Here is a 27,378-nt window from a genome sequence, read left to right on the forward strand (position 1 = left end):
TTTTGTCCCGGCGCGTGCCTTGGCTCCGGCGCGAGGCCCGGGGAGGGAGGCGGGCGCGGGGCTGCGCCGGTACATGGCGTTCTGCCGCCGGCACCCACAGGAAAACCAGCGAGCAGCCCTGAACGAGGCTCTTTGTTCGTGTTTTTTTTTTTTTTTTTTTTTCCCCTTTCCACTCCCCTCCCCGCCTCAACTTTTTGCTCCCTTCCCCCTCCGCTCCCAGCTGCGGCCAAGCCTCAAAATAATTTCAGAGCAGCTCGAGACCCCCCCCCCCCAGCTTTGGGCAGGGTGCTACAAAACCCCGGAGAGGTTTGGTCGTCCCCAAGCCTGCCCCACAGATGCACAAAGCAGAAATGGGGCTCTCCACGAGTTTCCAAACCTGTGTTTGGAGCAGAGGGAGCTCTGCAGCAAGCCCTCCGGTTCTCTCGCTGCCTTACATAAAGTGTTTACCGAGCGGGAGGAGGGACGGACCGACAACATGTTTTTGCGTTTGTCATACTGTACACGATGAACTTTTCACTTCCTCTCAATAGCTCTCACACACACGCGTCTATTTTGGTGCTGAGCACATACAAACAAGCCATGTACGGCGGGGAGCTGGGGTTGTTCCTTGGGTTTGCTTGTTCCAGCCACAAGCCCAGCAAACACCAAGGAACAGCTGAAAAACATGGGGAGGGAGAAGGGAAAGGGGCTGTGCGGGGCTCTGGGGGGAAATCTCAGCCCCAGGGGGCTTGGGACCCTTTGTCAGGCGCTGCACTAGGGAGATTTGGGTACCTGTGCTGAAACGTTCACCTTCAGCACTCGGTGTGGAGCCGCAGCTCAGGGACCTGGCCTCAGCGCCAGCCTGCTGCAGGCACTGATGCCCTGGCACCCCCGCAGCTGCAGGGGTGGAAAAGTTTAATTTCATGCAAGAAAAACCCGAAGTTTTTTTTTTTTTTTTCCGTTTCCAACTCTGCTGATCGCAGCACGTAGGGTGGGCGAGGCTCAGCCCGAGCTCAGCTCGCGGCAGGTAGCGAGGGGAGCCGTGGGTGTCGCAGCTTGGCGATACGGAGGTGTTTTGGCCAAGGTGGGGTTGGGTGGCTGGGGGGAAGGGGATTAAAAATAGCTGGTTTGAAACAAACAAGCTGAGAATTGAAAAGCTCCCTTCTTTTCCAAAACCCACCCCATCTCAGACTGAGTTTGGAGTGCAAGTGTCATCAGTTAAACGGGTGACAGGTGAGGGGAGCTCGGGGCTGCCCTGCAGGAGCAGAGGCTGGGGAGGAAGCGTGGGACCCGTCCCGGCCGAGCTGCAGCGTTACGAACCAACGCCTGTAAGCGGTTTCAGAACCGGTAGGGCGAATTTGCACGGGTGCAGAGCTGCACCTTCGGGTCGGGGCTGGCTTTTGTGCGGCAGCGGGAGGCTGGGGCCGTGGCAGGGCAGCGCAGTCCCCAAAACGGATCCTCGGATGAGGGTCATGCTGAGTAAGAGGAGGAAATCTGGCAAAGAGGGCACGGCCTTTGCTTGCACGGGCAGACAGGGGCTGGCCCCGCAGCGCTCTCCATCACATCCTGTACTGTTTTGTAGGGTTTTCTGTTACCTGTAATCTCAGTGCCTCTCTCTGAGCAATGAAAAGTTGGCTCCGACACCAGGACTAATTTATAAACAGAAACAAATGCAAAACATGGCCGCACGCTTTTCCTCCTTGCTCTTGTTACCGCAGATTGCTGGTGAAACTGCTGAAACGTGTACAGATTCGATTGCCTCTCAGTTTCAATCCAGATGTGGCTGGGCTGAAATCGTTGAGTTAAAAAAAAAAAAAGCATCTGGTAAGTAAGATAATGAAAATGGAAGAATTAGGCAGCTGGATTATGACATTGTACAATTGCTTAAGTACAGTGCAGATCCTATCCCCCTGCTGGCTAATAAATGGAAAATGAACATGTTGAAATGGTTACGCCAGAAAATAGAAATCCAGTTCTCCTTCAGAACAGAACTGAGGTACAAATGAAAAACAAGATGACTAAAACGGATGGATTTAAATAAGGGTTTTCTGCTCGTGGAGTTAAATCGGGATTAAAATCTGATTTAACCTAATCCACTTCTGAGCATAAAGCAAGTGTGCCTTGATTTCTCTCAGGATATTTTTAATTGAATTTAAATTTACCATTACAACAGCCAAGGTGCCTCAGAACTTCATTAAACTACACTCAACAGCTGACAGTTTCTTTCATCGGAACCACCCCAAGCTGTGAAAAGAGAAATGATTTCAAAGACAGAATTATTTTATTATCACAGAGCAATCTAATATGTAATGAAAAGGGTTTCGGGGTATTAAGGGTACAGCTTCTGCACTACAGAGCGACGCCCCAGCAGCACTCTGCGCAGACACCAGAGAAAGCAGCGCAGAGAAAACAGCCTCAGCAACACCCGAGGTACTGCTGCAGCAAGCATCACCGCTTGCCCCTTCTCAGCTGACCCAGGACGGGTCTCATCCTGTCAGTTCCCCAAAGGAAGGGCTGGGGCTGAAGAGTGTTTCTGGCAGGGCTGCGTACTGCTGCTCTGCAGAGGCCTGGCTCCAGTGGCAAGAACGCTCGCTTCCCAGCCAGCCCGTCACCTGGCCCTTCCAGCAGGCCCCCGGGAAGCGCAGCACTGACTTACTGGGCTGCCTCCCCCGCCACCAAGCTGTACGTCTTCCCCTCTCTGTTCGCAGTAAGGTTGTTCTTCGACTTCTTTAAAACTCATCCCCTTTTTTTAGCTGCAAAAACTGAGCCCTGCCAGCCTGTACCACCGTGGAAGACTTCCAGAGTCCCGTAATTTCAATTTACTGGCAGCTCAAAGGATCTCCCGTCAACATAAAAAAAACCAAAAGAACAACAAGAAGCCCAATCCTGCTGATGCAGCTGTAAGCATCCCGATAAACGGTGGGGTGTTTTGAAGCCGGGCCAGAGAGTGCCTTTCCCCTGCTCCCCGGCAGCAGCCGTCCAGACGCGCTCAGCCCGAGGAGGGAGTGAATCCCAGCAGCTGCTCGATTGGCTTGTACCTCCACTCGTCTGCCTCCAGCTCCTCCACCAGCCCGGCGAGTTTTTCCATCCGTGCAACTTGTTGATCTGCGAGAAGTTCAAAGGTAACTGCGGTTTGCAACGACACTGCAATTAAGCCTTTCAATTAGACGTAAATTCCCAGCTGTCGGTGGGGAACGGAGCGTAGAAAAAACCCCACCAAAAGCTGACTGAACGCGGAACCACTCCTACAGCCCATGCAAACGGCGAGGAGACCTCCCCGGATCACACTGGAAAGCAAAAGGGACAGGCTTTTCTGCTGCAGCTGATGGTGACGCTGTATTTTACCCATTCCCGCCTCTGCCATAAAAATCCAAGTCGTACCAGGGAACCACGAGGCCAGTAAGGAGGTGAAAACAGCGTGGGGCTCACTTCTTTAGCATAAATGTTTCTGGGGCAAAAGAAGAGAGAGGTTTAGGGAAGGCCTGGCCTGCGCAGAGCCCCGGGCAGGGCTGGCTGCAGCGTGAGGAGCTCCTCGTTTTAATGACGGGCCTTTGAGAAGGGCCTGGGTGACTGTACCAGCAGCGCCCTGCAGCCAGAGCATGCTAAAGACACCAATGTCACCCAGGAGAGGCAGGCTGGCTCCCCGGGGTTCCCCAGGACAACTTGTTCCTCTCAGCTTTATTTAAAACCGGCTGTGCGCTTGGCACGCAGGCTCCATTCTCAACTAAATGAGCTGCGGCGGTGCAGAGATGAGAATAGCCCTTCTTCCTTGGCTGCACGGCAAGTTTTAGAGCTCGGCAGCCTCTCGGAAAAACGTCCCAGTAGGAGCCGACTTGCCAGCAAAAGGCCTAACGTAAAACGCGCGGGATTCGTGCCTCCTGCCCCGCAGAGGCTGGGCGCTTCTAAGGGGCTGTTCGCACTCCACCTCCTGCGACGTGCTGCTCTGGGGGCTGTCAAACAAGCAAACAGAACGATGACCTCCATCTTGTTTGGAGCCTTTCCTCCGGGGAGGCGACCAGCGCTTCACACACCAGTTTCAGAAGCTGCTGCTCGTTAAGGTGCCCGCCCGCTGGCAGCGAGAGCCGCGGGAGCTGTGCAAACAATGGCTCTCCAGCTCGGCCGTGCTCTTCAGGCCAGGAACACGGGATCACGGCCCCGCAAGCACACCCTGAGACTTCCTACTGGCAGAGGACAGGAAGCCTCGCCGGGCTGAGACAACACGTGGAAGTGCCCATTCTAGCTGACGAGAGGTGGGGACCAAAAGGATGTGACCCTCGAGAGACAGCTGGGCTCCGGCGTGGAGCTCTGCCCGACGTCCTGAGAACGAGAGCCGCCGTGCAGCCGAGCCCGTCGTTCGGTTACCGACACCTGGGCTGCGGGCAGAGATCCGAGGAGGGGAAAAAAGCTCAAGCAATGCTCTTGGGGAGGGACAGAGCAGAGTGAGCCCTGCCACTGCACGCCAGACACTCGCACGGAGCGCCGTGTTGTCTCCCAAACACCTCTGGAAACCTCGCTCGACCCCGCCGGTGTCATGAGGGCTCAGCCGGGAAACAAAGGCAGCGTCAAGTGACGTGCCCGGGGCCAAAGAGACAGCCAGCGCCGGGCCAGCAGCAGGTCGTGGGCGTTTCCTGCCCCCAGCCTCCCCTCCTGGCCTCGCCTCTTGCGAAGGCAGCGCTGCACGGCGGAGCGATGGAAAAACAAGCTTCGAGAGGCGCAGCCTGCTCCCGCCCAGGCTGTGTGGGCTCCCCTCGCTTTGCATAGGGCTTGCAGGAGGACTCCTCTCGTTACTTCGAGAACTTAAAAGGCCGCTCTGCTTTTTTGTGGTCGGCGCCCCAGAATATGTCAGCCTTTTCACCGCGCTCGCCTGCGCCTCCCCCGATCAGCGCAGAGCTAAAACGCGCAGCGCTCGGTGCTTACCGTGTTTCACTTGCTTTAATGTAGATGCAACCTGATAGCTGAAGACAGACTCGCAGAGGAATCTTTCCGAGCCATCTGTAAACAGAAAAAGGGAGGTGGTTTGATCTCTTCTCAGAGTTTGAGGACGGAGCAGCCTTACCCAAGCGCTGCGGCCCTCCTTCTATTTTTACGTTTGAGGTGTGGGTTTCCCCATTTGTCTACTTTCGAGACTTTCTCCTGCACCGAGCAGCGCTCTGGTTTCCAGGCCCTGCGCTCAAATCCTGCCCAGAGCTTCAGCTGGGGCGGTGGGTGGCTGTGCTACCTGGGAGCTGTCACCTCGGGTCATTTCTGAACACGGGGTGCGAAGCGGCCGCCGCCACGGGGCCGCAGGTGACAGCAGGTCCGGTCCACCCAGCTCCGAGAGCCGCCGCATCCACGCGCCATGGAAAAAGGCTCAAAGTTCTCCCTTTGCTTCTATAAATAACGCCCAAAAGCCAACAACTGAAGCCCGCGGGTGCCAGCAGCTTGACCCTTCCAGGCACCGAGTGCGCTGACACCGCCGCGCTTGAACAAAGCCGTGAACAACGCACGCCGCTCCGCGCCTGCTGGAAACCGCACGGAGCTGGGTGACTCGAGCACCTCCCTCGGGTATCTGCGGGATCGTGCTCTGCCACCGTGGTTTGTGTGTTGTTTTTTTTTTTATCCTGAAGAACTTGCAGAGTGCTGTCAGGCTGGCACGGGGGCTTTGCTCGCAGCAAGGCTGCAAATCCGCAAATATTCTGTTACATTCCCTCCATCGAGTAATTTTAGGCCATTTTTAAATAGAAGGTAAGCTGAGCAGCAACCAGCTAGTATTACGGCAGGGGCTGGCTCCCTCAGGGCTCAGACACTTTGCGTCCTTGTAATGCTTTCAGATCTCCCACAGGCTTAGACCGTAACCCTGCATAGGGGATTTCAAATAACGTGCGTCTTGCAAGCTACATCAGCAACTGATCGCACGGCTACCTGAGGAACAAAGCAGCCTGGAGCACACAGCTGCTTGCCTGCCCAGCACTAGCACGCCTTCTGCTGCTTGCCCGCCCAAAAGAAACCCCAGCACCTAAGGGTTCATTTAACCAGTGAGACAGTCGAAGCAACGATAAAAACCGGTCGGTTAGTGGGGATTTTTGAGGAGGAAAGCGGTACGCACCTACCCCACCAGCAACTGCCTGAAGAAAGAATGGGAGCATCACCTTCTGTCTCCGAAATTAAAAAGCTAAAGTTTCCTGTAACAGGGAGAGCGTTTAGTTGGTGCTGCCGCCCAGAACAGACCAACTGCCGTGTTACGGGCAAATGGCTCAGTCAAAGCAGAATCAAACAAATGCTCTGTGCTGTAAAAGCGAGGGAGAGAAGCGATCCCAAAGCTAAGGGTACTGGCAGACCCCTGACACGGGGCTGGGACGAGCTAACCCGAAGCTGAGCCCTGGCCACCCACCCCAAGTGGCTCTCAGGAAGAACAGTTGCCTGCCTATTTGGTAACACAAAGTGCTTCATTATTTTAATTTGTTTTGAGGGCTCATTAAGTTCCATGAACAACTCTTTAGTCATAATTACTTCAATAGACCGGCACACGGGCTCCGATGTGTAATAAAAGCAGTCGTTACGACACAGCGCTCGGTTCCCAGCTGCCCCGCGCTGTCACGTCACGTCCGTGCCTCCTGAAACCCAGGCACCGACCAGAGCGAGCCCCAGAGGGGAACGTGCTCAGCCTCAGAGCATCAGAAGAGAGGTCTAGTTCCGATTTGCCTCTGTGCTTGTGGAGGCACGCCTCCCTCGCAGCCTTTATCTCCCCTTCGTGCCACTCGCGCAGACCTCTGCAGCAAGGTCTCAGCTCGGCTTGAGTGCCAAAACAAGCCTTGCGTTTCCTGGCTTGCAGGGACACAAGCTGCCTTCTGTGCTAGCCCCGTCAAATCCAAGCCCAGAACACGGTTTGCCAAGAAAAATACTCCTGCCTCAGCTATCTTTACAGCAATTCCTGCCCGACATCAAAGGATCGGCTAACAATGAGCAATTAACGCTGTCATATTCCCTTTCAGGTGGATGGCTTCCTCGTCTGAAGCGCTGCCACGGATTTAAAACCGAGGTGACAGCAAGAAAAGTCACTTCCTCGCAAGTGGCTGCAGGGAGGGAGGCAGAGGTGGGGCCGCAGGGAGGGCCATGGGAAAAGCCGCTCCAGCCGGCCCCGGCCCCGGCGCTTCCTTCCTCCCCCAGCTTTTGCCAGCGTCTGAGCGGGCCCTGGGGCTTCGGGGGGAGGCGGGGGGGCAGAAGCTAGGCAGCACGATCACCTTCCAGCATCTCCCCGGCTCCTTTGGGGTAGGTGAAGAGGGCTTTTCGCGGCGGCGCCAGGTCCGAGACGCTGAAGCCGGATCCCGTCACCGAGCTGCCGCTGACCCCGCCGGCTGAGGAGGAGGAGGAGGAGGCGGCCATCTCACCTCGGCCCAGCCTGCAGTGAGGGGAGGAAGCAAAGCAGAGTTAGGAAGGGTGCCTCAGGGGCTAAGTTCCTTATTTCTGGGCCGGGACACCAGTGCTAATGGTACAACCGAGGGCACCTGCCCCCTGTGTTTGGGTGCGGGGCAGCAGGAAGCCGGCCGCGGGGAGGACGCCCCCGCCTGCGCACATCCGTCCCGGCCCCGCCGCCGCTGGAGTTTCCCAGGGCACGCAGCCAGGGAGCGCGCACGTCGTTCACGGCCGGCTCCGAAAGCAGACGGAGAGAAGGGCTTCGCTGCTCCGTGCCCTCGAGGTGCGGGAGGAGGACGGCGGCACCCCACACGCTGGGCAGCCCGCGGGCTGACCCCTCCGCCAGGGGACCCGGGAATTTCGCGGGATGACTGGAGGGCATAAAAATAACCTGGCGCGGGTCGCTGACCCGAATTTGCTGGCCTTCAGCCGCTTGGCTCTCTCCCTACTCCTGGGGTCATAAAAAGATGACTTTTTTTTTTTTTTATTTGGCCCTGTTTCCAGGAGCATAAACACGGAAAAAGTCCTCCTCCCTCATAAAACCTGGAAGCTCGCAGGACTGCCAGTTCCCGCACGGCATCCTGTGTGCTGTGTGGAGCAACGCCGTGCCTCGGCTGCAGCAACCGCTCCGCGCGTTGCATCAGACGCGCTTTAGCTCCTAAAAATAGGGTGTTTGACCCCAAACTGCAGCAGGCAGGCGGCCGTCTGCCGCTACAACGCAAGAGCAGTCGCTGGTTGCGTATACTTTTCTGTGCCTTTTAAGAGGTCTGTACGTTTGTAGTAATGGAGTATTTGGCACTTGTTCTGTACCTGACAGCACAAAAGATGCCACTTGTTGCACCTTTTATGCTTTTATAAGCAGCAACGCTTGCTACTGACACACACTTCCCAATTATCCTATTTAATTCGTTTCTATTCTCCCCCCTATTTAATACATTTCAACAGACTCTTTAAGCTACAGAGCTTTGGAAAGCACTCAAGGATTTGGTGGAGAAAACGGCTTTTTTTTTCGGAATTAGAACTCGTGAACTCGTTCGCAGCAAGCTCAGGGTTGTTTCCTTTATTGCGTGTGAGGCAGAGCGGCGCGGCAGCTCGCCCCGAAACAGGCAGGCCGGGCCGTGAAGGAGCACGCCTGGCCAAACGGCACCTTTAACGGTACGAGATGCTTCAAATCACAGAGACCTGACAGCCCCAGATTTTTTACTTTAAATCCTTATGAGCCGCTTCGTCCCCGGCAGCCTCAGGCGCCCGCCATTTTGTGAGGGGAAGGCGGCGCCGCACCACGCATGCGCCTCGCAGCCCCCTGCCCACACCCCACCCACCCCACAGCCGCCTCAGCCACCGCACCGCGCATGCGCAGCACCACCCCCTGCTCACGCCCCGCCCACCTGGCGGCCGCCTCAGCCGCGCCACCGCGCATGCGCACAGCCCCTTCAGGGCCCCTCCCCGGCTTCCGTAGCGAGCGGCTTGGCGGTGAGTGCGGCCCCCGGCGCCGGCCCCGCCGCTTCCCCGAGCGCTTTCCTCTGTCCCCGCCCGCCCCTCCCGCCGCTCTCCGGTCGCGGCGGCCCGCTCCGGGCCTCACCTGGGCGCCCGCACCGCTTGGCGCAGGCGGCGGGCGGGATCGCGCTCGCGGTGCATGCTGGGGCGGCGGGCGGGCGGCGGGCCCCGCCCACTTCCGGTCGGTTCGGACAGGGGAGGGGGCGCGGTAACCACGGCAACGGAGCCCGCGCGGGGCGGGCCCCAGGGCGCCCCCCTCCTCTTCTGGTGGAGCGGTCGTTTCGGGATTTTGGGGTTTTTAGGGAATAAAAAAGCGTTAAATTGCCCAGCACCGCGGCCCTGCTCGGCATAGACCCGGCCCGGGGGCAGTGTGTCCCCAGGGAGCAGCCCCCCGTCGTTTGTCCCCCCTCAGGTGCTGCCAGCGCGGGCACAAACCTGGCAAGGGCGATCTGAAGGCTTCCAGCAGAAATTTCTGGTGAAAACACTAAAAAACAAATTTTCCCCATGTAACGATTTCAGTGCATAGATGTGCCATCTGACACACGCCACCCGGCTCTGCAGCTCACCCTGCCGCTTCCACACCATAACGCGTTTTCCACACACAAAGCTGGACGCAGCTCCCCGTGTTTTTGGGGGATAATCGCCAGGATTTTACACACAGCTCTCCAACTCACCATATTTCCTCACAGTGAGCTTTCATTTTTGCCATTTCTGTGAAAAAAATAAAGCACCACATAAGCTCTGAGCAGCGCAAAGACCATATGAGACAATGCGGCGAGATGCTGCAGCCACGTGGCTTAAATCATCTTAAATATCCAAATATCTTCAGCATGCAGCTACCTGGGTGCCTGTTGTGCCATAGCAGGGCAGCTAGAGCGGAAACTCAGCTTTTCTGTATGAAAAGGAGGGTGGGAGACACGCTGTCTCTATTCCTGCAGCGTGCCGCTGTCAGAGGAGCAGCGCGATGGACATCCTGAGGCCCACCCTGATAAGGATCGGCGGGCGAGTCTACAGGAAGAATCTCGTTCATGAGCAAGTCCACCAGCAGGAGGAGGAGGACGAAGACTTCTACGCAGGTAGGGGGCTCCTGGTGGCATCTGGACACAGCCTTGGTGTCCCCTCAGATATCTCTCTGTGCCCAAGGACCTGCCTCTGTGGTGGAGTGAGATGTTAAAAAAGGAGAGAAATGCTTTGCGATGGCCCCTGATGATCTTGCTAACCAAAGAGCAGATATAAACCTGATTACCTAGGGTTTGGGTGGCTCTACTACTGACTGTTGGTCACGTTTGCTGGCTATGAAAGACCTCCAGTAAAGGAAACAAACAAACAAACTTAGATCTGTTTCAACCAGATCTGTTTTCCTGAATTGCCTTTCTTTTTGGTCGTGGGACTGTTCGCAGATACAGCAGGACTGGAGGCTGTTTGCCAAAATTCCTCCGTCCTGGCAGTGTTGGCCCCTAAAAAATTTGGCTTTTTCCAATGCACATTTTGGAAGGTGTTAGCGATTTTGGGGCAGAATTCTTCTTGTCCTGCTTTGCTTTACGCTATCTTTCTGCCTGTGTGCTTGTTGTAGTTTTGTGTGAGTTGTGGGCACAGAAAGGTCCAGCTGTTATCTCTCAAGTAGAGAAGGTTGTGGCTGTAGTGTCCCATTTCCCCCTTCCACCCTGCCTGTCAGCGGATTGAACAAAGCTGCGATAAGCTGGTTGCAACCCAGATCCATCCCTGGGTGCGTTTGGAAGGAGAGAGAAACCCCTGCTTCTTTCTGGAAATCACGTTTGGTCATAACAGGCACCAAAACGCTGGACCTGGAGCCTTGAACCAAAGCTCTCCTCACCTTTTATTTTTGTTCTTCTGCGACTATAAATTCCTGCTCCACTGTCTCAGCGGGTTGATGGTGCCCACCCTGCCAGGAGAGCAGAGCATAACGTGGATGAGGGCATTTCTCCCACAAACTGCAGTGGGGAGAACACTTGGGCTGTAACTATTGCCTCCCTACGCCTCCCAGATCTAGAAGCCCTCATTCTGTTTTTCACAGCTGGTAGTAAGATGAATTAAAAAGCCTTTAGTTGCAACGGAGGGGGGTTTGTTTAACCTTGGGAGAAGAAGATTGTGAGACTGTTGACCTACATAAAGCGCTGCCAGGCTTTACAGCGGCTGTTCAAGGTCTGCTGTTCTTTTCTGGCAGGGCCCGGCGACTGTGCAGATGAACCGTGCGATGCCTTTGTGGTGGAAGAGACTGAGAAAGGTTTCCAGTGCAGAGTGGAGGTCCCCAGCCCGTTGTACAAGTGAGCCTATGTGTTTCTGGTTTCCTTGAGCCCCCTCTGGCTGGGGAAGCATTTCTGTGCGGAATATTTGGGGGGGGGGATCAGGGTAAGCAGCAGATCTCTGAAATGTATTCTGTTCTGTGGCCGTCCCGATTTTGGGAGGGGAGAATTGGCAATGCCTTTCTAGTGCAGTTGTGCTGCGCTTGGCTCCGAGCGTTTGCTGTGACAGAGACAGCAGGTGGTGCTTTCTGGCTGGCAGGAGAGTTTTTGAGCCTCTCTTCCCTTCAACATGAAAGCATCGGGGAGGCTGGAAGAAGGGGAGGAGGAACCGCGGTGAGCAGCCTGGCAGGGGGAGTTTGTGAAAGCCTTGGGAGAAAGCACGTGCCTGGAATCGACTATTGGCTCAAATCTGATGTTCACCGGGAAGCCTGGAGCGTTCAAGGCTTTATCCAGTTAGTTTTGACAGTTTTATGGGTTGAATAGTTTTACTATGGGGGACAAGGGGAAAACACAGGTGATAAATGTGCAGTGGCAGGATTTGCTGGGAACAGCTGTCACAGACCGACTTAAGCGAGCCAGCGTCTGCTGCCTGGGCACCTCCGATGGGGAGAGGCCCAGCCAGTGACTCTCTTCCACTTTTATGCCTCCAGGTACGTAATCGGGAAGAAAGGAGAAACCAAGAAGAGACTAGAAACAGAGACTCGAACCTCAATCAGCATTCCCAAGCCGGGAGTCGAAGGGGAAATCGGTGAGCCTAAAATCAGTGTTCTCTCATCGGCTCTTGCACAGACACGATCTGAGGGGGGACAGGGAACAGGAGGTGCTTTCCTTAAGCTCCTGCACCTGGCGTGGCGCTGACCCACCTCATGGCCCTGGGGAAATCACCTCACTTCTGAGTTTTTTTCCCTGTCTATAAACCCTTATAAAGTAGTATAAGATTTTGGGGGAAGACTAAATCCTTTTTTAGCTCTCAATGAAGTTGATTCTTAGACTTCAATGGCCAGCTTGTGAACCTGGGGCCCAAACGTGTGGGTTTTTTTCTTTTTTTCTTTTAATTATTGCTATTCCCATTAACGAGGAGCTGTAACATACATCCAGAAAAAAAATGCTGCGTTGCATATTTATGCACAAAATGAACTTCAGACTTCCCTTTAATGCAAGGAGTGTTTTGATGACGTTGCTGCCTTTCTGGTGCTGTCAGTTGATCCTCAGAGTGAGAGCAGGCTCTCCTGTACTTTATGTTCCTCCTCATCACTCCCGGTGACTTAACGAGAAAGGAGGCGTTGCTTGTCAGGGCTGGCCTCTGCAGAGTTCTGCCAAAGTGGGTATCCAGAGGGCCCCTTACACGCACTCCACGGATAACTGGTGCTGTGTAGGGTCACAATTTATGACAGGGCTCTGGGGATTAGGTGCCGGGGGATCCAGCTGTCACGCCGCGCCAGAATGTGGTAGCACTTCTCAGTAAGTGGGCCTTGACTTCTTCCTGAGAACCGTGAAGGACTTTCAGGAGGGCTGAGAGATGTTGAAAACGTGTAATAATAGGAAGCCAAGAAAATCTTGCTCCTTGCAGTTCGTTCCTCTCGAGCTCAAGTGTTCTCCATTCGGGGCCTTGAAGTGCGTGCACCAACGATATAGGCCATCTTGATCTTTGATAGATTTCCTTTGTCGCTTTGGGTGGGAGACTGCCTTTCTGGAAACTTGAAATAATGCTCTAGAAATCTGAAGAGCCACTGAAGTGAGCGATTCTTTGCTATTGTCTTTTAGACACACAGAGCTGGCTTTCTTGAGAGCAGAGGGGTGCTTCTGATGGCATCATCCTGCCTTTGCAGAGGAAAGCACAGCCGTGTGAGGCGTTTTAAGTCGAGCAGGGAGTCTGGCAAGATTTCTCTGCGCGTGGCTGGGGGTTTTAATTCCTGTCACTCCTTCGGTGAGCCCTGGGATGACAGTAGAGAGGTGCTGTTGTGCAGGTTTTTCTAATTCTCCGTTGGCGACTCCAGGATGAAATATTCTTACCTCTGCAATGTCAATACTTTAAAGCACTTGGGTAAATCCAACACAAAATGCCTGTCTGTTTAACTGCTGTGTATTTTACGTGGGCAGGGGTGTCGGCAGTCTCCCTGCAGCTCCGTGATAGCCAGGCAGGTCCCGCTTTGTTCCCTTGCAGTGATTACGGGGCAGCAGCGCAGCGGCGTCATCTCAGCCCGGACGCGCATCGACGTTCTTCTGGACAGCTTCCGCAAGAAGCAGCCCTTCACGCACTTCCTCTCCTTCGCTCTCAACCAGCCCGCGGTCCAGGAGAAGTTCCTGCAGTTCAAGGAGGAAGTGCTCGAGAAATGCGCAAAGGTTAGCACCCGCGTGGGAACTGAAATCCAACGAAAGCCCTTCAGCAGTCTCATTTCTTGAAGCAGCTTTCTGGCATTTACCTGGGAGGCCTCACTCTTCGTTTACCTTTCCTAGCACTGTGTTTTTCGCGGGTCTTTTGCTGAAGTTGGTGGATCAGCTGTGAATTTATTGCGAAATCTGGAATGGGGAATGGCTTCCTTAGTTAACTGTTGGTAAAATATTTTGTCCTCCTTAGAGATTTTCCTAGGTGGGACGATATTCTCAGGTTCAGAAGAGGGTTGTTTCTTGTGGGGTTTTTGTTTTTAATAAGAAAGCCCCTAAATAATGTAGCGGACCTTTCTATATTTTATATGTTTCTGTGTGACTGCAGCACGAGGTAGGAATTCACAAGCTTGCTGCCGCTTCTGTTTCACTTTTCCTTGTGGTTGCTGACAGCGAACGAGGACGGGTGTCACTGCGGGAGCTTGGCGAGAAACGACTCGGTAGCACGTGCCGCCCTGCAAGTCTCATCTCGTCTCTTCCTCGCCACGAGACGCCGTGCTGACAGTCCCTCCTACTCCCTGCAGACCTTGCGCCGAGAGCGGCGGGCAGTAGCTAGGCGTGGGGAAAGGAGGAGCAGAGTGAAGTGAGAGTAGCGCTCTCCCTGCTGTGTTTTCTGCTTCAGCTAGGCAAGGGGGATGAGACCCCCTTCGTGGCAGGTGGAGGTCAGGCTGTGTGTGTGTGGCGGGGTTCTGTGGGCTGATGGATTTACCGTCAGGCCCCCCACTTCTGCTCGTGTCTTCCAAAGGGGAACGCAAGCTTGCAAATAGCTCAAGAGCCTCACTGTCCTGGGTCTTCGTGCCTTGCGTGTGAATTACCTGATATCTGGGGAAGGTGCGCGTCTTGCCAAAGTTATCGTGGTCGCTTGCATGGCAATTGTCTCATCTCTCACAGCAGGCTTTGCAGTCCTGTCTTTCCTGGCAGCTCTGATTTAACTCCTCCTTCTCCCCCAGCTGCCTGTTTCCCTGACACTGCAGGAGCTGTCTGTCACCGAGGTTTCCACAGGATGTTAAACACAACTGATTCTGGCCGATAAGCCCGGGAGCTGGCCGCAAAAACCTTGGCTGGTGGCCGTGGTGGCCTGGCTCCCTCTGTTGGCTGCCAGTCCCAGTGCTTGTGGGGGGACACCACAGCCGTGGGGAGAGAGGGGGCTTTTTGGGGGGCTGCTAACTTCAGCGTGGGGCTCTGGCAGTGCCTGTTCGTGCCGTTGGTCCTGGGCTGAGACTGCTGCTTTCAGCCTGGTGTTTCTCTTGCCCCTTACTCCTTCTAAAGGGGCTTGTGGCTGTAGCAGTCCTTCTGCTTGATGCCCCCGACCATCATGGACCCTGCTTATCCGATCTTCCTCCTCCAGCTGTCTGCCAGCAGGCCCTGGGGATCTCTTGTCCCTCCCTGCGGACAGCAAAACCATCTCTCTTGCTCACTCCAGGCTTCCAGGCTGTCTCCATGTCAGGCGAATCCTTTCAGTGTAACGTCTCCAAGGAGGAGCCTCTTTTACTCGTCTTTGCCCTCCTCCACGCCCTCGTCCCATGTCTTTATTCCTGCCCCACGCTGGCCTCACCTGGCCTCGCCCCATTCTCCTTGCAGAGCGCTCGTTTTTCGTGCCTGCTGCTTTGGACACGTCTCCGCAGCCCTCTGTTGGCCCAGCCCCTGCTGATCTGACTTGTTCTCCGGCCCCCTCCCGATCTGTCCCTGTCGTGTTGTTTGTCTCCTGCTCACTTTTCAGGATCGCTTTGCATCACGCCACTGTCTGCCATCCACTCGGAAACGTTCCCATAAATTTGTCTCGGTGCTTTCCCCAGCGCCGTCAGCTGCATCCAGGAGGAGCTGCCTGGTAACACCTGCAGACCTCCGGCTGCCCCCGTGCCCCAAGCTGCTGCAGAAACCCACGTTTGGGCAGAGCAGTGCTGAGATGTCCATTTTCCCCCTCTTGCCAGACCTTCTGTCTCTCGTGCCAGGTTCGCCTAGCCTAGGAATACACGACGCTTTATTTTCCTCCCCTTCCTTCTCCTGGTGTTAGCAGAAGGGCCCGTGGACGTACTGCTGCCTGTTAGCTGAAGGAGTGCATGGCAGCGCCGCACGCCTCCCCATCACCCTGCAGCCGGTAATGCCACTTTAATGCCACTTCATCTCACAGCAGGGTCTGCTGGAAAGCACGTCGGTAATGAAAAACAGCAATTCAAAACTGTGCCTCGCAGAGCAAGAAGAGCTTGTGGGTTTGTCCAAAGCGACGGGATTTCTCCGGATACTTAGAGAAATCTGAATAGGTTTCGGTGATAGCAGTGAGCTTCTCTTCTTCTCGCAATTTGCTGGTGTAAAACGTTGCAGAATTAGGCAGCCTCCAGTCTTTGAATGGAGCTCTCCAAGGAGGGGAAAAGCCCAGGTGTGTGTGAGGATTTTTTCTGGCCGTTGAGCATTTGTGAGCCACTTTCTCTTCCCTCTCCGAAGCAGTTCCTATGACAACCATTCATTTATATTTTACAGCTTAGGGTTATGTTGGTGGGTATATGCTTTCTAACTTCATTTTCTATTTTGTCCTCGAGACCTGTTGTAAGGTGAGCCTTGTGCTGAGCACGGAACACTTCAGGTGTCGTTCACGCTACTCAGTCGTCAGGGCGGTGAGACGGCGAAGCAGAGCTGAGGGGAGACTCCTTTGAGGCTACTTTAGAATAAATATAAGGGGAGGCTCACCTGGACGGGGTCCCTGCTGATGTGGGAGGTCCGGATGTGTGGGTGACCTTGGAGATCTGCTAGCACAGACATGTAGGTGTTGGAGTAAGGAGGACTGAGGCGTTTGTCTGAATATGCAGGTGGAAAAGGGAAGAAGCTTTGGTTATGCAGTCACATTGCCATGAAAAACCACGGCTGGGTCTTTCAGAGCTGTGCAGACACAGGGTTTGCAGTCTTAACCTTGTGCAGATGTAGAATGGAAGAGAAACGTGAGCGTGGCAATACGTGGCAACCTGTAAATATCCAACCTTGCTAACGAGACACTGGATCTCACAGAGGAAGGGACAGAAAATGGGAGGGGTTTCTCAGCCTGCAGCCCTTCGGTCGGTTCTGAGGGAAAGCTGTTTTTCTGGCTCGCTCCTTTGTTTGGGGATCGGGGTGGGAGAGGGCATACTGCTGGCAGGCACTATCATGCTATTAAGGAAAAAAAAATGAGAAAGCTGTCTGCAAATATTGGAAGCTCTTGAGACAGTCGAAAGGATGCAGCCAGGGAGGAAGAGCTGAGCTGCTCGATCCTTTGCCTTGTCACACAGAAGGCCGTGTTTCGGTCGGTGCTTTCCCTGCTGTGGTGTCGGGGATTTGCAGGAACAATGTGCTTGGGATTTGCAAAGAGGTGAAGACTCCAAATAAAACCCTTTCCATGTTCCAGCTAGACGAGGAGCAAAGGTAGAAGTGGGAGGGAGATCTGAGGAAAGAGTATGTGGGGGGATTTTCTGAAGCCTAAATGAGTGGAAGTGAGTTGTTTTTCTGCGACGATGACATCGTGCATCCTTAGGGAACAGGGGTTTGAGCAGTGCATTTTGGAGAGACAATAGGATCTGTTTGATGTGTTTGTACCTGCCAGCAAGTTCCTGCAAATACACAGCTTTCAGATTCCCCTGCCAAATACGGGGGATTCCCTGCTGCTCGGCTTCCCAGCTCTGGGGCTGGGAACCGGGGCTTTCATTAGGGCTGGAGGCCCACCTCCGCTCCTCGCTGCCACTTGTGCTGTAGGTGATGCCCACCTTCCGCGGCGCAGGGGAAGGAGCTGGTGCAAGAGGAGTTTGGCACCAAGAACAACTCAGAGAGCGTGGCTGAGGTGCTGGGATCTCTGTGCCCCCCTCCGATGTCTCACCTCTGCTCTTCTGGTTACCTTCCCTTGGGAGGGATTGCTGGAAGATGTCCCTAAGGCCCCAGACTGGATTGTGTGGATCGTCACAGCACTGACTGAATTGTGTCTCATAATCTGGGATTAGAATAAATGACTTCAAGCTTTTTTTTTGCATCTCCACGAGCAGCAAACCCGACCACGACACTGCTGAGACGCCTGCAGAAACGCCGCCTGCACCAGGGAGAGCTACCTCTGACGCAGCACCCATTTCGTGCGTGGGAGAAGTGGGATCTGCCGGCCTGCGGAAGAGTAGGGGTGTCAGCAGGGCGCTGAGGAGCTGTCTGAAATACCGGGGAGAAAGCCAGGAAGTTTATCTGGGTCGTGGCCTGTTTGCTCTGCGCTGCTCTCAGCGCTTTGTCAGCTGTCAGCCCACACTCAGGTGCTTGGAAGCCGAGGGGTGCAGGCTGCTTGTGGGGCGGCTTGGTGTTTGCGGTACGGACTGGCATTCCCTGTCCCAGAAAACAAGGGCAACGTTTTTGCTTTCTGACCTGCGCACGACTTTCTTGTTACTGTACAGTCCTCGTTGTCTGCGTGCGCTGTGGGAGGGATACCGGCTGGCTGGCTGCGGCACGGGTAGATCAAACTTTCTCCCAGTTTCTGTTCCCCAAGCCGTTGTTTTGTGGTGGGCCAAATATCCTCTGGCTACGGGTACCATTAAAAGAAGACGGATGGAGAGGAATCGTGTCCTGCACGTTAGCAGCAGCAGGAATTAAAGGAAATAAAAAGGCTCCGAGAGGTGAGGAGGAGATGGAGGCACCCCCCTTTCCTGTTCTCGTCGGGAGTCTGCTGCAGGCTGCTGCCTGGTGCTGAGGTCTGCAGCCCACGCCAGGATTTAGGGGCTCAGTCAGCAAGAAGACGATCAGCAGCAGGGGCAGGCAGGCACACGCTCTCTGTGGGCTGGGGAGCACCAAGCTTCGCCTGAAGAAACGCTGAGGTGTGAGGCATTGAGCTCCGAGGGGCTGAGGTACTGCAGTGTTTAAATGCCAGAAAGGTTTTATTTCAAACTCTGAAGCACAGGTAGAAACTTCAGAGCTGTCGTTCTCAGTCAGTGGACTTTTTTTTTGTTTTTCAGAGAAATGCTTCAGTGGCAGGGTAAGCGGTGCAGGCTTCTTCTGGAGTTAAAAGTGGAGGTTATTTAATGTGCTGATGGAAAATGGCCGCTAAGTGGAAATAATTGTTGTAATATGGGCGTGTTAACCATCCTCGAGGTATTTTTATAAATATCCTAGAACAAAAGAGTGTGTTCCTGAAGGCTGAGTGTAAGCACTGCTCCACCTGGGAACAGTTCTTCCCCAGCAACAACATGTAGCTCTTTTTTTAAAGGGAATTTAAACTTAATTCATCTCGGCAAACTATAGGGCACACGGGAACAAGAAAAATGTAATTATCAGGGCTGGTATGAGCTGCGCTGGTGGAGTGAGGTGCGCCCTGTGTTTAGGCAGGATTTAGAGACCACTTAGAGCTCGTCGCCGCGGCTGGCTCCAACTGTACTGCACAAAACCACATTTCTCTCCAGTTCCGTGTCTGCGCTGACTTGCGTTGAGTCCATTGCTGGTGGCAGCGGCCGCTCTGACGGCCGTGGAAGTCCCCCTGGGCTGGAGCCTGCCCTAATGAGCCCCGATTCAGGTTCCAGGCAGAGCACACGAGCAGTGCTGGCCTGTGCCTCGCGCACAGAGCCTGAGCAATCCAGCCCGGTCTCAGCTCCGAGTCGCCACCAGCTCGAGCCGCGACACGGAGGTGCAAGGCTCGGTGCTGGCGGCTTGGTGCTCGTTCCCTGTTGTGTTTGTCCCCCCGGCAGAGGTGTGTGTCTGAGATGGGGTGAGGGTCTGTATCTGGTTGATTTGTAGGATCACGGGGTGAGCAGCAGCCTGTTCCAGAACCCTGCCAAGCTTCACCTGACTCTGGGGACGCTGGTGCTGCTGAACGAACAGGAGATCCGGAAGGCCTGTGACCTGCTGCAGCGCTGCAAGGAGGACTTTGTGGAGTAAGTGAGGCAGAGGGCTGTCACACCTAGGGCGTGCGCGGGGGGAAAGAGGCAAGCTCTCTTTAACGAGGAGCAGCGAGGAGAAGAGCAGCCCAACAGTGAGCCAGAAATTTAGAATTCTAAACTCCAGAAATTTACAAAAAAGCTGAACGTTTTGAGCAGGAGCGGCAGGAATCACCAAGCGTGCAACAACCAAAGAGCGCAACAACCAAGAGCATAACTCGTGGCTCAGCCCCAACCCTCAGCCTTCCCTGCAGACCCGCTCCAGTCCCTCCTTCTCCTCCCCTCAGTCCCCATTATTATTTTGTGTGAGCAGATCCTCGCTGCTGTCCCCTGCCTGCTGCAGAGGGAGGGGCGAGCTCCTTCACCTCAGCGTGTTGTCTGCAGCAGGCCCCGGCACGCCGCTTCCCTCCTGCCTCAGAGCAGATGCCGAGGTGTCCTTGACATGCATTTCTTGTGTGCAGGGAAGCCAGCGGGAGCCGTGTGAGTAATTGGGCTGAAATGCTCTGCGCGGCTCCAGCACTGGGGCTTTCTCACTGCCTGTTAACACCGAGCTGCAGATGTTGTGGCTCCAACTGGAAACGTGGCTGAAGGACGCTGTAATTACCTTATCTCTGCACGGCTTAGAAATCGGAGATGACCTAAGGGATTGGCTTATTTATTTATTTCTGCAAAGCCTTTGCACAGAGAACGCTGATTCCTGATTTTTTTTCCTTTCTTTTCTACCTTAGAAGAATTAGCCACGCTGTGCCTGCTGGTACCTGTGGGAATCAAGGCACAGCCAAGATTCTTACCTCCTCCCCTAAAGTGCAGGCTCTGTTTTTTCAGCTGTTGGACAGAACTGCAAGCACGTTTCCAAGGGCAGGGGCTGCCTGCAGTACTTAAACTGGCACCCTCCGTGTAGGTGGGCAGAACCGAGACAGAAAATTGTTACCCTCCACTTCCTTTGGCGGAGGGGGAATCGCCACTTGAACAGGTTATTTCCCCGGACACAGCCAAATAAATATACGCTTAAAATTAATTTAGGCTCCCTTCCACCCACACGAACCTTCATTAGCGTTTGTTTACTTCTGTAAACGCAAGCCATGCCGTGTGAAGGTAGATGTGCCCTTTTTGTCCCTTTTTAGGGTGTGTGGCCTCAGGTGCTTGTAGTCTCACGTGCACGACCGCACGTGTGCTGCTCTCCTCCCAGAAAACAAACTGGAGGAGGAAATCACGCTCCCCTGTCCCACCTGGGAGGTTTTACAGAGAACCCAATTGCTGGTCTCTTGGGCGGGCTGAGTGGAAGAGGGCAAGGTTAGAGCAAAGTCACGCTCGTGCTATTAACTCTTGTTTATTTCTCCTGCCTGTCTGGATGCTCCGCGAGACCTCGGCGGTAAACGAGGCAGCGGCACTCGCTCGCAGGGAGCTCTCGCTGCGGCGCCTGCCTCCCCGCGATGCTCGGGTGGCGGAGGCAGGGAGGCGGCGTGTTTTTGGAAGCAGCTCGGCTGCACAGCGCGCTTGCAGGTGTGGGAGTGCATATCACATCGTGCACGGTTTTTGGGTTTCGCCTCCCCGCAAGAGTTGCTGGAGATGATTTTAAAGCGGCTCTGTTTACTTCCAGCGTTTGTAAGTGGATGTTGAAACGTACCTAGAGCTGCATTCTGCTCCGAGTGCTTGTGCCAGCGAAAATCAATGAACTGGAGGCTTTGTGTCACGATCGCTCTCTTCTCAGGGAAGGCAGGAGCCTCTCTGGAATGAGGAGTTCTGCCATTTGAACGCTGATGGGTTTTGTAGAAAGTAAATAGACATCTCTGCTTTGAGATGGCCTGTGAATACCGACAAGTTGTCTTACCATATGCCTAAAACAGTGAATGTATGAATTTAAATGTTTTTATGGTATTTCTTGAGCTGATGAGACAATAGCAGCTGTAGCTTTTTGAGCTCTTGAAATTAGGCAGCCTTCTTCTGTGGTTTTTGTTTTGTTTTGTTTGTTTGTTTGTTTCCCCACCCCAGTGCAAACAACATTAAATGAAAGGGAAAGAAAAGAGCACTGCAGTGGAGTTCACTGCCCCGTATGGTCTGTATGACATTTAAGCCCCACGTAACCTCAAAGTTGTGTTTGACAGGAGCAATAAATGTGATTTATCTCATTCCCTTAGTAAATATAGATATATATATATATATTAGTGTGTGTGTGAGGAGTACTACACATTGTATTTCCAAAGCAGGTGCGATGTCTTGCTCTTTAACACAAGGGACTTCTTCCATTCTAGCAAGATCACCGGAGGCAGACCCCTGGCAGTGGAGGTGGCCGGGGTGGAGTACATGAACGATGACCCTGCCATGACAGATGTCCTCTACGCAAAGGTCCACATGAAGGACGGCTCGGACAGGTGAGTCCCCCACGCTCCTTTCTTCCCGTCCTCAGCGTGCGGGCAGTGCCGAGGCAGCAGAAGCCGTGTGCCCGAGGGTCCCTGCCCTGTCTGAAGTTGGTGGGTGCTGCTGGCAGCCCCGGGGCCAGCAGCCAGGAAGATGAAGTCATTCTTGCTTCCCAAACCGGTTCAGGCAGTGATGTGTTTGCTCTTCAGGTCGGTCGCTGGTGGTGCGGCCGAGAGATGTTATTTGTTTCCGTAGCAGTCTGTGGGAGTGAATAATGGTGGCGTGGCGCAGGTGGTGAGCAGACAGCCGAGGAGATACTCGTGAGGTGACTTAGAAGGCAGGACAGCTTGGCCTCTGCTGCCTGGCTCCCAGCGCACAAACCGGGTTAATCTGGGCAGCCTGAGTTATTCTGCAGCATTTAATTATTCTCCAAACCCAGTTACGCCAGAAGGTCCCTAGAAAAGTGTGACTTGGTTACGGAGTTGTTTTTTTGTATCTCTATCTAGCCTGAAACACACGCCGGGTGTGAAATATCTGTATTCTGAGCTGCTGGGGAGGAATCTTGAAGCCTGGTTGGTGTCAGTGCGTGCTGGTGCCTTTAGCAGAAGGCTCCACGCTCCTTTCCAGGCGTGGTGGTGACTGGACAACCTTCCTCCAGCTCATTTTTGACAAGTGCATCACCAGCAGCAGCACCACCATCTTTTCTCTTAATGCTTTCTCAGCAGCTGGGGGAAATGTAAGGAAGCTTGTTACAAGCATCAGGAGCTTGTGAGGTGGGTGGGGAAGGGGGCAGAGGAGTAGCCAAAAGAGCTTTATCCTTCTCTTTTGGAGATATGGCCGTTTTTCTTCTGGCAGTGCTACCCTTTTGGTGTCTGACCCCCTTGCTAGAGGACAGCAGGAGCTAGCAGGGGAGGAGGGAGGCTGTCGGCAGGGACCTGCTCAGGGAAGAAGGGACGTGTTCTGGCAGCTCCTTTCCCCCAGGAAAAGAAGACGGGGGGGGGGGGCCCTGCTTAAGACCCCCTGGGGAAAACCACGCTTTGGAGGCTCTGCTGAAGTAAGAGATCGGAAGTGGGATAAAAAAACGGGTGGGAAAATGAAAGCGTAACAACTGCTGGGAGGCAGTAGGAATTGAAGTGGTCTTTTCCTCTTCTCAACTCTTCCGCTTTGAAGTCTGTCCTACCCTGAAAGAGGTGAGATAAAACAGACGGGGAGGGTGGAGAACCGGGACAATCATCAGCCAGGAGAGAGAAGAGAAATACAGGGAGAAACGAGGAAGAAGCACTCAGAAAGGTGAGACAGAGGCAGACGCTGGATAACCCAAATAGCCTTCGGTCAGTTTGTTGTAGAAAGCACTTGAAGTGTCAGAGCTGAGCTGTGGACCTCATTTCTCCTGGGTGTCCAAGTTCTGGACCATCTCTGAGGAGCTGTGCTTGCGAGTCTGCTTGCGCTTCTGAAAATAAGGCTGTGGCTGGAGAGAAGTCCTGCAGAGCCTAAGTAGGGCCCAAAGCGAGGCAGGGATGTCTGCCCACGTCTGGGGACAGCTGGCATGGTTAGGGACTGACGTTGCAGGCTGATAGGGAGGCAGAGCTGCTTTTCCCATTTTGGAGAAATGAAATCTTCAAATCCACCGTGCCTGGGAACTGGAAGCGACGAAGTCCCTGAGAAACAGCTCGCTGCTGAGGTAACATCTCCTCCCTCCTTCACGGAGGATGTTAGCTGGGGTTTTGGCCAAACCCAGGTCTTGTGCTTTGGGTGGCATCTGGAGGCTGCCAGACTTGTGTTCTGCAACACCTTTTTTGCTTATGCATAGGAACGGGCTCACAGAGAACCACGTGATTGTAAATTTTTTATCCCCAGCCCAGGCTGGTCCTGCCCTCACCTGTGAATTAATTCATCTCTCACAGCTGAAGGATTTGGCACTTCTCTCCTAATATAGTTCTCGAACTGTTAGCAAGGGAAGCAAACATTTAGCTTTGCAGAGGGAAAAGAAGATACTTTTGTGCTGATGGAGAGCACCTAACATTTCTTCTGCTTCCTCTGAGACTGCAGCACAGGGTTGGACGAACGGTGATAAAAGAGAAGGGATGAGCGGAAATCCCTTCAGAAAACTCCACTTTGTTTTCTGCTCTGCTAGACAGATCGCTGCCAAACAGCTCCACGCACCTCTAGCCTGCTCAAACCCGCTGGGTTTTGCTCAGGGAAGTGGGCAAAGCAGGCTGAAAGCAATTCCTCAGCTGCAGGGCCGATACAGGGGGAGAGCGGCAGCCACGTGGTTTGCCGTGCTGGCTCCGGCTCTGCTGCAGCCTGTGAGAGCTGCGTGCCTTCCTATCTCATGCGAGGCGTCCTGCTAGCTCTGCGTAGCTCCTGGCGCGGCTGAGGGGTGGAGTTCCTTCCTGATCTTCGGGTGATCCTGATCGGCTTAAGCTGTAAAGCAGGAGATGTGATTTGCCCGACTTAGTTTGCATAACTGCAGACAGCATTAGAGGTTGGCAAGCCCTTCTGCACATGTAATGGCTCGGACTGAGAGAGAGATCATGCTCTGATGCCTCCCACATGGCAAATAATTTCCGTTATAATTCATTCTAATTTGTTTTATTTCCTTGATTAACTTTATAATGTAATAAAGCACCATTTTCACTTGAGCTATTCTCTGCTAATTTGTTTTAGGATTGTCCGTAATGGTATTCATTTAATCTTTGTCATTGCTAATTTTAAAAACCAGTGATGTAAAGCCAGAAAGCAGCACAAAACCATGGCAGTCGGGCGTTTGAGAGCCCAGGGACTATCACGTGGCTGCTGGCAGCCCACGAGGGGCCGTGCAGGAGGCGGCAGCCCTGGGCTCTGCCTCCCCACTAAGTCCAGCCAGTGGCAGCAAGTCCCCTGGTTCTGCTTGCTCAGGAGTTTGGAGGTCGGAGCGTTCACCAGGGTGCCTTGTCTGGGTTTGCACCTTCTGTCACCACGGTCTGGGCTCTTCCAGAAGTGGAGCTTGGCTATCTGGGGCAGACAGGGTCCGAGCTCCAGCCTGGTGCTCTGCACAGGTCCCAGTCCCTGCACCGAGAGCTCCCCCGGGGCCCGAGCAGCCCCAGGGCTCCGTCAGTGTCAGCGCGTGCAAGGAGAGTCCGCTGTGTTCAAGGGAGATGTGTCCTCCACGTTCCAATCACATCACAAACAGCCAGGACTTTGTGCAGGAGAACTGAGTCCCGGTGGCTCTGTTAGCTCCCCCTGCTCCCTTTTCCTGAGTGCATGCAGAGGCTTCGTTTCACGCTGGCAGAGAAGCAAAAAGCTGCCAACACAGGAGCTTCTCCTTCCTTTACGTTGCTCTGTTCTCTTTCTTTTTGCCTTCCCAGGTTGCAGGTGATCGCTGATCAACTGGTGGAGCGGTTTGTGGCCTCCGGCCTGATGCTTAAAGAGTGGGATAGGGTGAAACTGCACGCCACGGTCATGAACACGCTCTTCAGGAAAGATCCAGGTGGTGGGTATCCTGCTTCTTTGCTGGTAAATGCATTTCACGTAGTGCTGCTGCACAGGGAATGCTTTGGTCAGTAACTGTTGGCTTTTACACTTTTCATGTTTTAATTGTTTATGAATGTTGTGATTTTGTCCCCCCTTAATCTCAGACCTGAGATTTTTTTTGGGGGGGGGGGGGGTTGCCAAATAAAACTTGAGACAAAATGAAAAAACAGTCAGCTGGAGAAGGCAGGCATGCTTTGAGTGCTTTCTGGATCTTTTCAAAGATCCTTTGTCTTAGCTTCCAGATCGCTACTGCCCAGTAGCGCTCACAAGCTCTGGACCAGAAAGGAATGCGTTTAAGTACCTTGTGAGGTCTTGGGCTCTCTGAGCCCCAGCATTAAGCTGAAATTCAGTAACAACTTGATGTGCTCTGCTGACCTTTAAACAAGATGAAAACGCGCTTCTTTTTGGTCAAGTTAAAGATCGCCTGCCCGTTTAGGAACCTGATTCCCGTGTCTTTCTCATTAAATCAGATTCAGACGAGGCTGAATACAAGCTGCTGCTGAGCAGCGAGTGTCTGGTGTCTCTGCCAAAAGGTTGTCTGCTCGAGCAGCCTGCAGCACGGCTCGTATCAGCGCTTTATTCAGCAGCACTGCCTTCGGGGAGGGGCAGCCTGCTACAGCCCTCTTCTCATGTGCAGACACGCACATGCTCCGGCACTGCTGGGCAGCTCGCAAGCCTTAACAGCATTGCAGGAGAGCTTTTCCTGGCTTTCTCTGGCATGCTGAGCTTCGTGCAGCGTTGAGTGTTCTCCAGTTACTGCCTCGGAGGCTCTGCATGGACAGCGATAAGAGCAGGGAGTTTGTGTTAGAGCCTTCTGCGCAGACTTTGGGGCTGGCTGCTGCCGAGGTCAGATAAGTGTGCTCTGCCAGCAGAAACCCTAAAAAGACAGATTATTTGAGCCCCGAAAACCAGTGAGAACCTATGCCCAAAGTGCTGATGCTGCTTTCTGCTGGGAGAGGCACAGGGGCAGTAAGTAGCGGCTGGTCTATATGCTGAGCAACCCCGCGAGGCGTGCGAGGCATGCAGACACGGCGGGGAGAGCGCTCCCAGGCAGCCACACAAGTTGCTTTATATTCAGCCCAGGATTTGAATAGCGTATTAGGTGTGAGTGGGACTTCAGCCTTAATGCTGGAGATGAAAAAGAAATATTGAATATATTCGCAGAGGGAGGCAGAGGTCCTTCGCAAAGAACAGATCATGTACTCAGGGATTATATAAAAATCCAGGCATCCTCTGGGGAGACGGATCTGAGACGCCGGCATTTGGCAGGCCCAGATTGCTGCTCCTGATGTCTCTGTGTGCAGCTGCCTGCCCACCCTGCAGGAGCGTGCGCCCCACACCTACGTGGTGCCCCGGGGTGCTCCCAGAGCTGGAGGCAGAGGTGTGTGTGGGTGCTGCTGGGTTCAGCCACCAGCCCTACAGAATCACCCCACAGGAGCTCAGATTTAGGGTTTTCCTCCAGGTAACGCAGGTGTCCCTGACAGAGGCACCAATTCCTGCCTTATTCAGCCTTGTTCTCCTTAAAATCAAAGTGTTTTCCACGAAGAACCGGGCAAGGAGGGCTTATTAGCTGGCAGCTGACTTTGGGGAGGAGAAGAGTGGGGGGTGAAGTACAGCACACACAGTTCTCCCATCTGAGGCTCATTCTGGTGGTGGCTTTTCCCTTCACAGCTGAAGAGCGCAACGACACCACGGCTGGTAAATCATCCTTCAAGGAACGGGAGTCGTTTAATGGCCAAAATATCCTCAAGGTCAGTATGAAACAAGGAGGGAAATGGAGCCAGCTGTGGATATTGTCCAGCCAAAAGAGGCTGAAACACCTCTTTGAGGCTGCTTTTGTCTTAGGCTTATGGGATCTCCCGGGGGGGTTGATCTGTTTAGAAAATAAACAATCTAGATCACTCATAATTGGGAGCATTACAGCATTTAACAGAAGCGTTCTCAAAGCTGGTGAGGCTCAGATCAGGAGTGTGTAGCACGAATGCTAAGTGGGTGTTCGTGTTGTCGTTTACTCCGCTCGTGTTTTACCCTGGAGACTCGGGCTCGTGTCGATTTGCAGCCCACCAGAAAGGAGCACTTAGTTGCTCTTGTTCTACTCGCTCGTATTTATGCTGCTAAAACCGACTGCC

The 27,378-nt window shown here is 53.9% G+C and overlaps 2 protein-coding genes across 13 annotated transcripts in view; one reads left to right on the forward strand and one right to left on the reverse strand.

The window, feature by feature from the left end:
* Positions 1-1,615: 1,615 nt before the first annotated feature.
* ANAPC16 (anaphase promoting complex subunit 16) lies at positions 1,616-9,068 on the reverse strand. Of its 9 annotated transcripts, XM_067000876.1 has the most exons (7): positions 8,954-9,068; positions 7,200-7,357; positions 6,065-6,140; positions 4,897-4,971; positions 3,018-3,084; positions 2,142-2,223; positions 1,616-1,767 (listed from the first exon to the last, which is right to left on the reverse strand). In XM_067000876.1, the coding sequence occupies exons 1-6, from the start codon at positions 9,007-9,009 to the stop codon at positions 2,185-2,187; spliced, it is 471 nt and encodes a 156-aa protein (XP_066856977.1). In that variant the 5' UTR covers positions 9,010-9,068; the 3' UTR covers positions 1,616-1,767; positions 2,142-2,184. The 9 variants fall into 9 exon arrangements, 7 of the variants coding, with proteins under 7 accessions (XP_066856977.1, XP_066856980.1, XP_066856979.1 ...); XR_010832948.1 differs by lacking the exon at positions 6,065-6,140; XR_010832947.1 differs by lacking the exon at positions 3,018-3,084.
* ASCC1 (activating signal cointegrator 1 complex subunit 1) overlaps positions 8,756-27,378 on the forward strand; it is a 32,073-nt gene continuing 13,450 nt past the window's right edge. For 2 of the 4 annotated variants that reach the window (XM_067000870.1, XM_048069393.2), the window contains exons 1-9: positions 8,756-8,844; positions 9,807-9,944; positions 11,054-11,153; positions 11,783-11,880; positions 13,297-13,475; positions 19,239-19,375; positions 21,631-21,750; positions 25,084-25,208; positions 26,921-27,000. In XM_067000870.1, the coding sequence (XP_066856971.1) occupies positions 8,790-8,844; positions 9,807-9,944; positions 11,054-11,153; positions 11,783-11,880; positions 13,297-13,475; positions 19,239-19,375; positions 21,631-21,750; positions 25,084-25,208; positions 26,921-27,000 (1,032 nt within the window). In that variant the 5' untranslated portion in view covers positions 8,756-8,789. Of the gene's footprint in view, positions 8,845-9,537; positions 9,557-9,806; positions 9,945-11,053; positions 11,154-11,243; positions 11,585-11,782; positions 11,881-13,296; positions 13,476-19,238; positions 19,376-21,630; positions 21,751-25,083; positions 25,209-26,920; positions 27,001-27,378 lie in introns of those variants that run through there. The other 2 variants (XM_067000871.1, XM_067000869.1) reach the window with 2 other exon arrangements.

The sequence above is a fragment of the Anser cygnoides genome, chromosome 7 (assembly GCF_040182565.1).
Source record: "Anser cygnoides isolate HZ-2024a breed goose chromosome 7, Taihu_goose_T2T_genome, whole genome shotgun sequence".
Classification (NCBI taxonomy): Eukaryota; Metazoa; Chordata; class Aves; order Anseriformes; family Anatidae; genus Anser; species Anser cygnoides.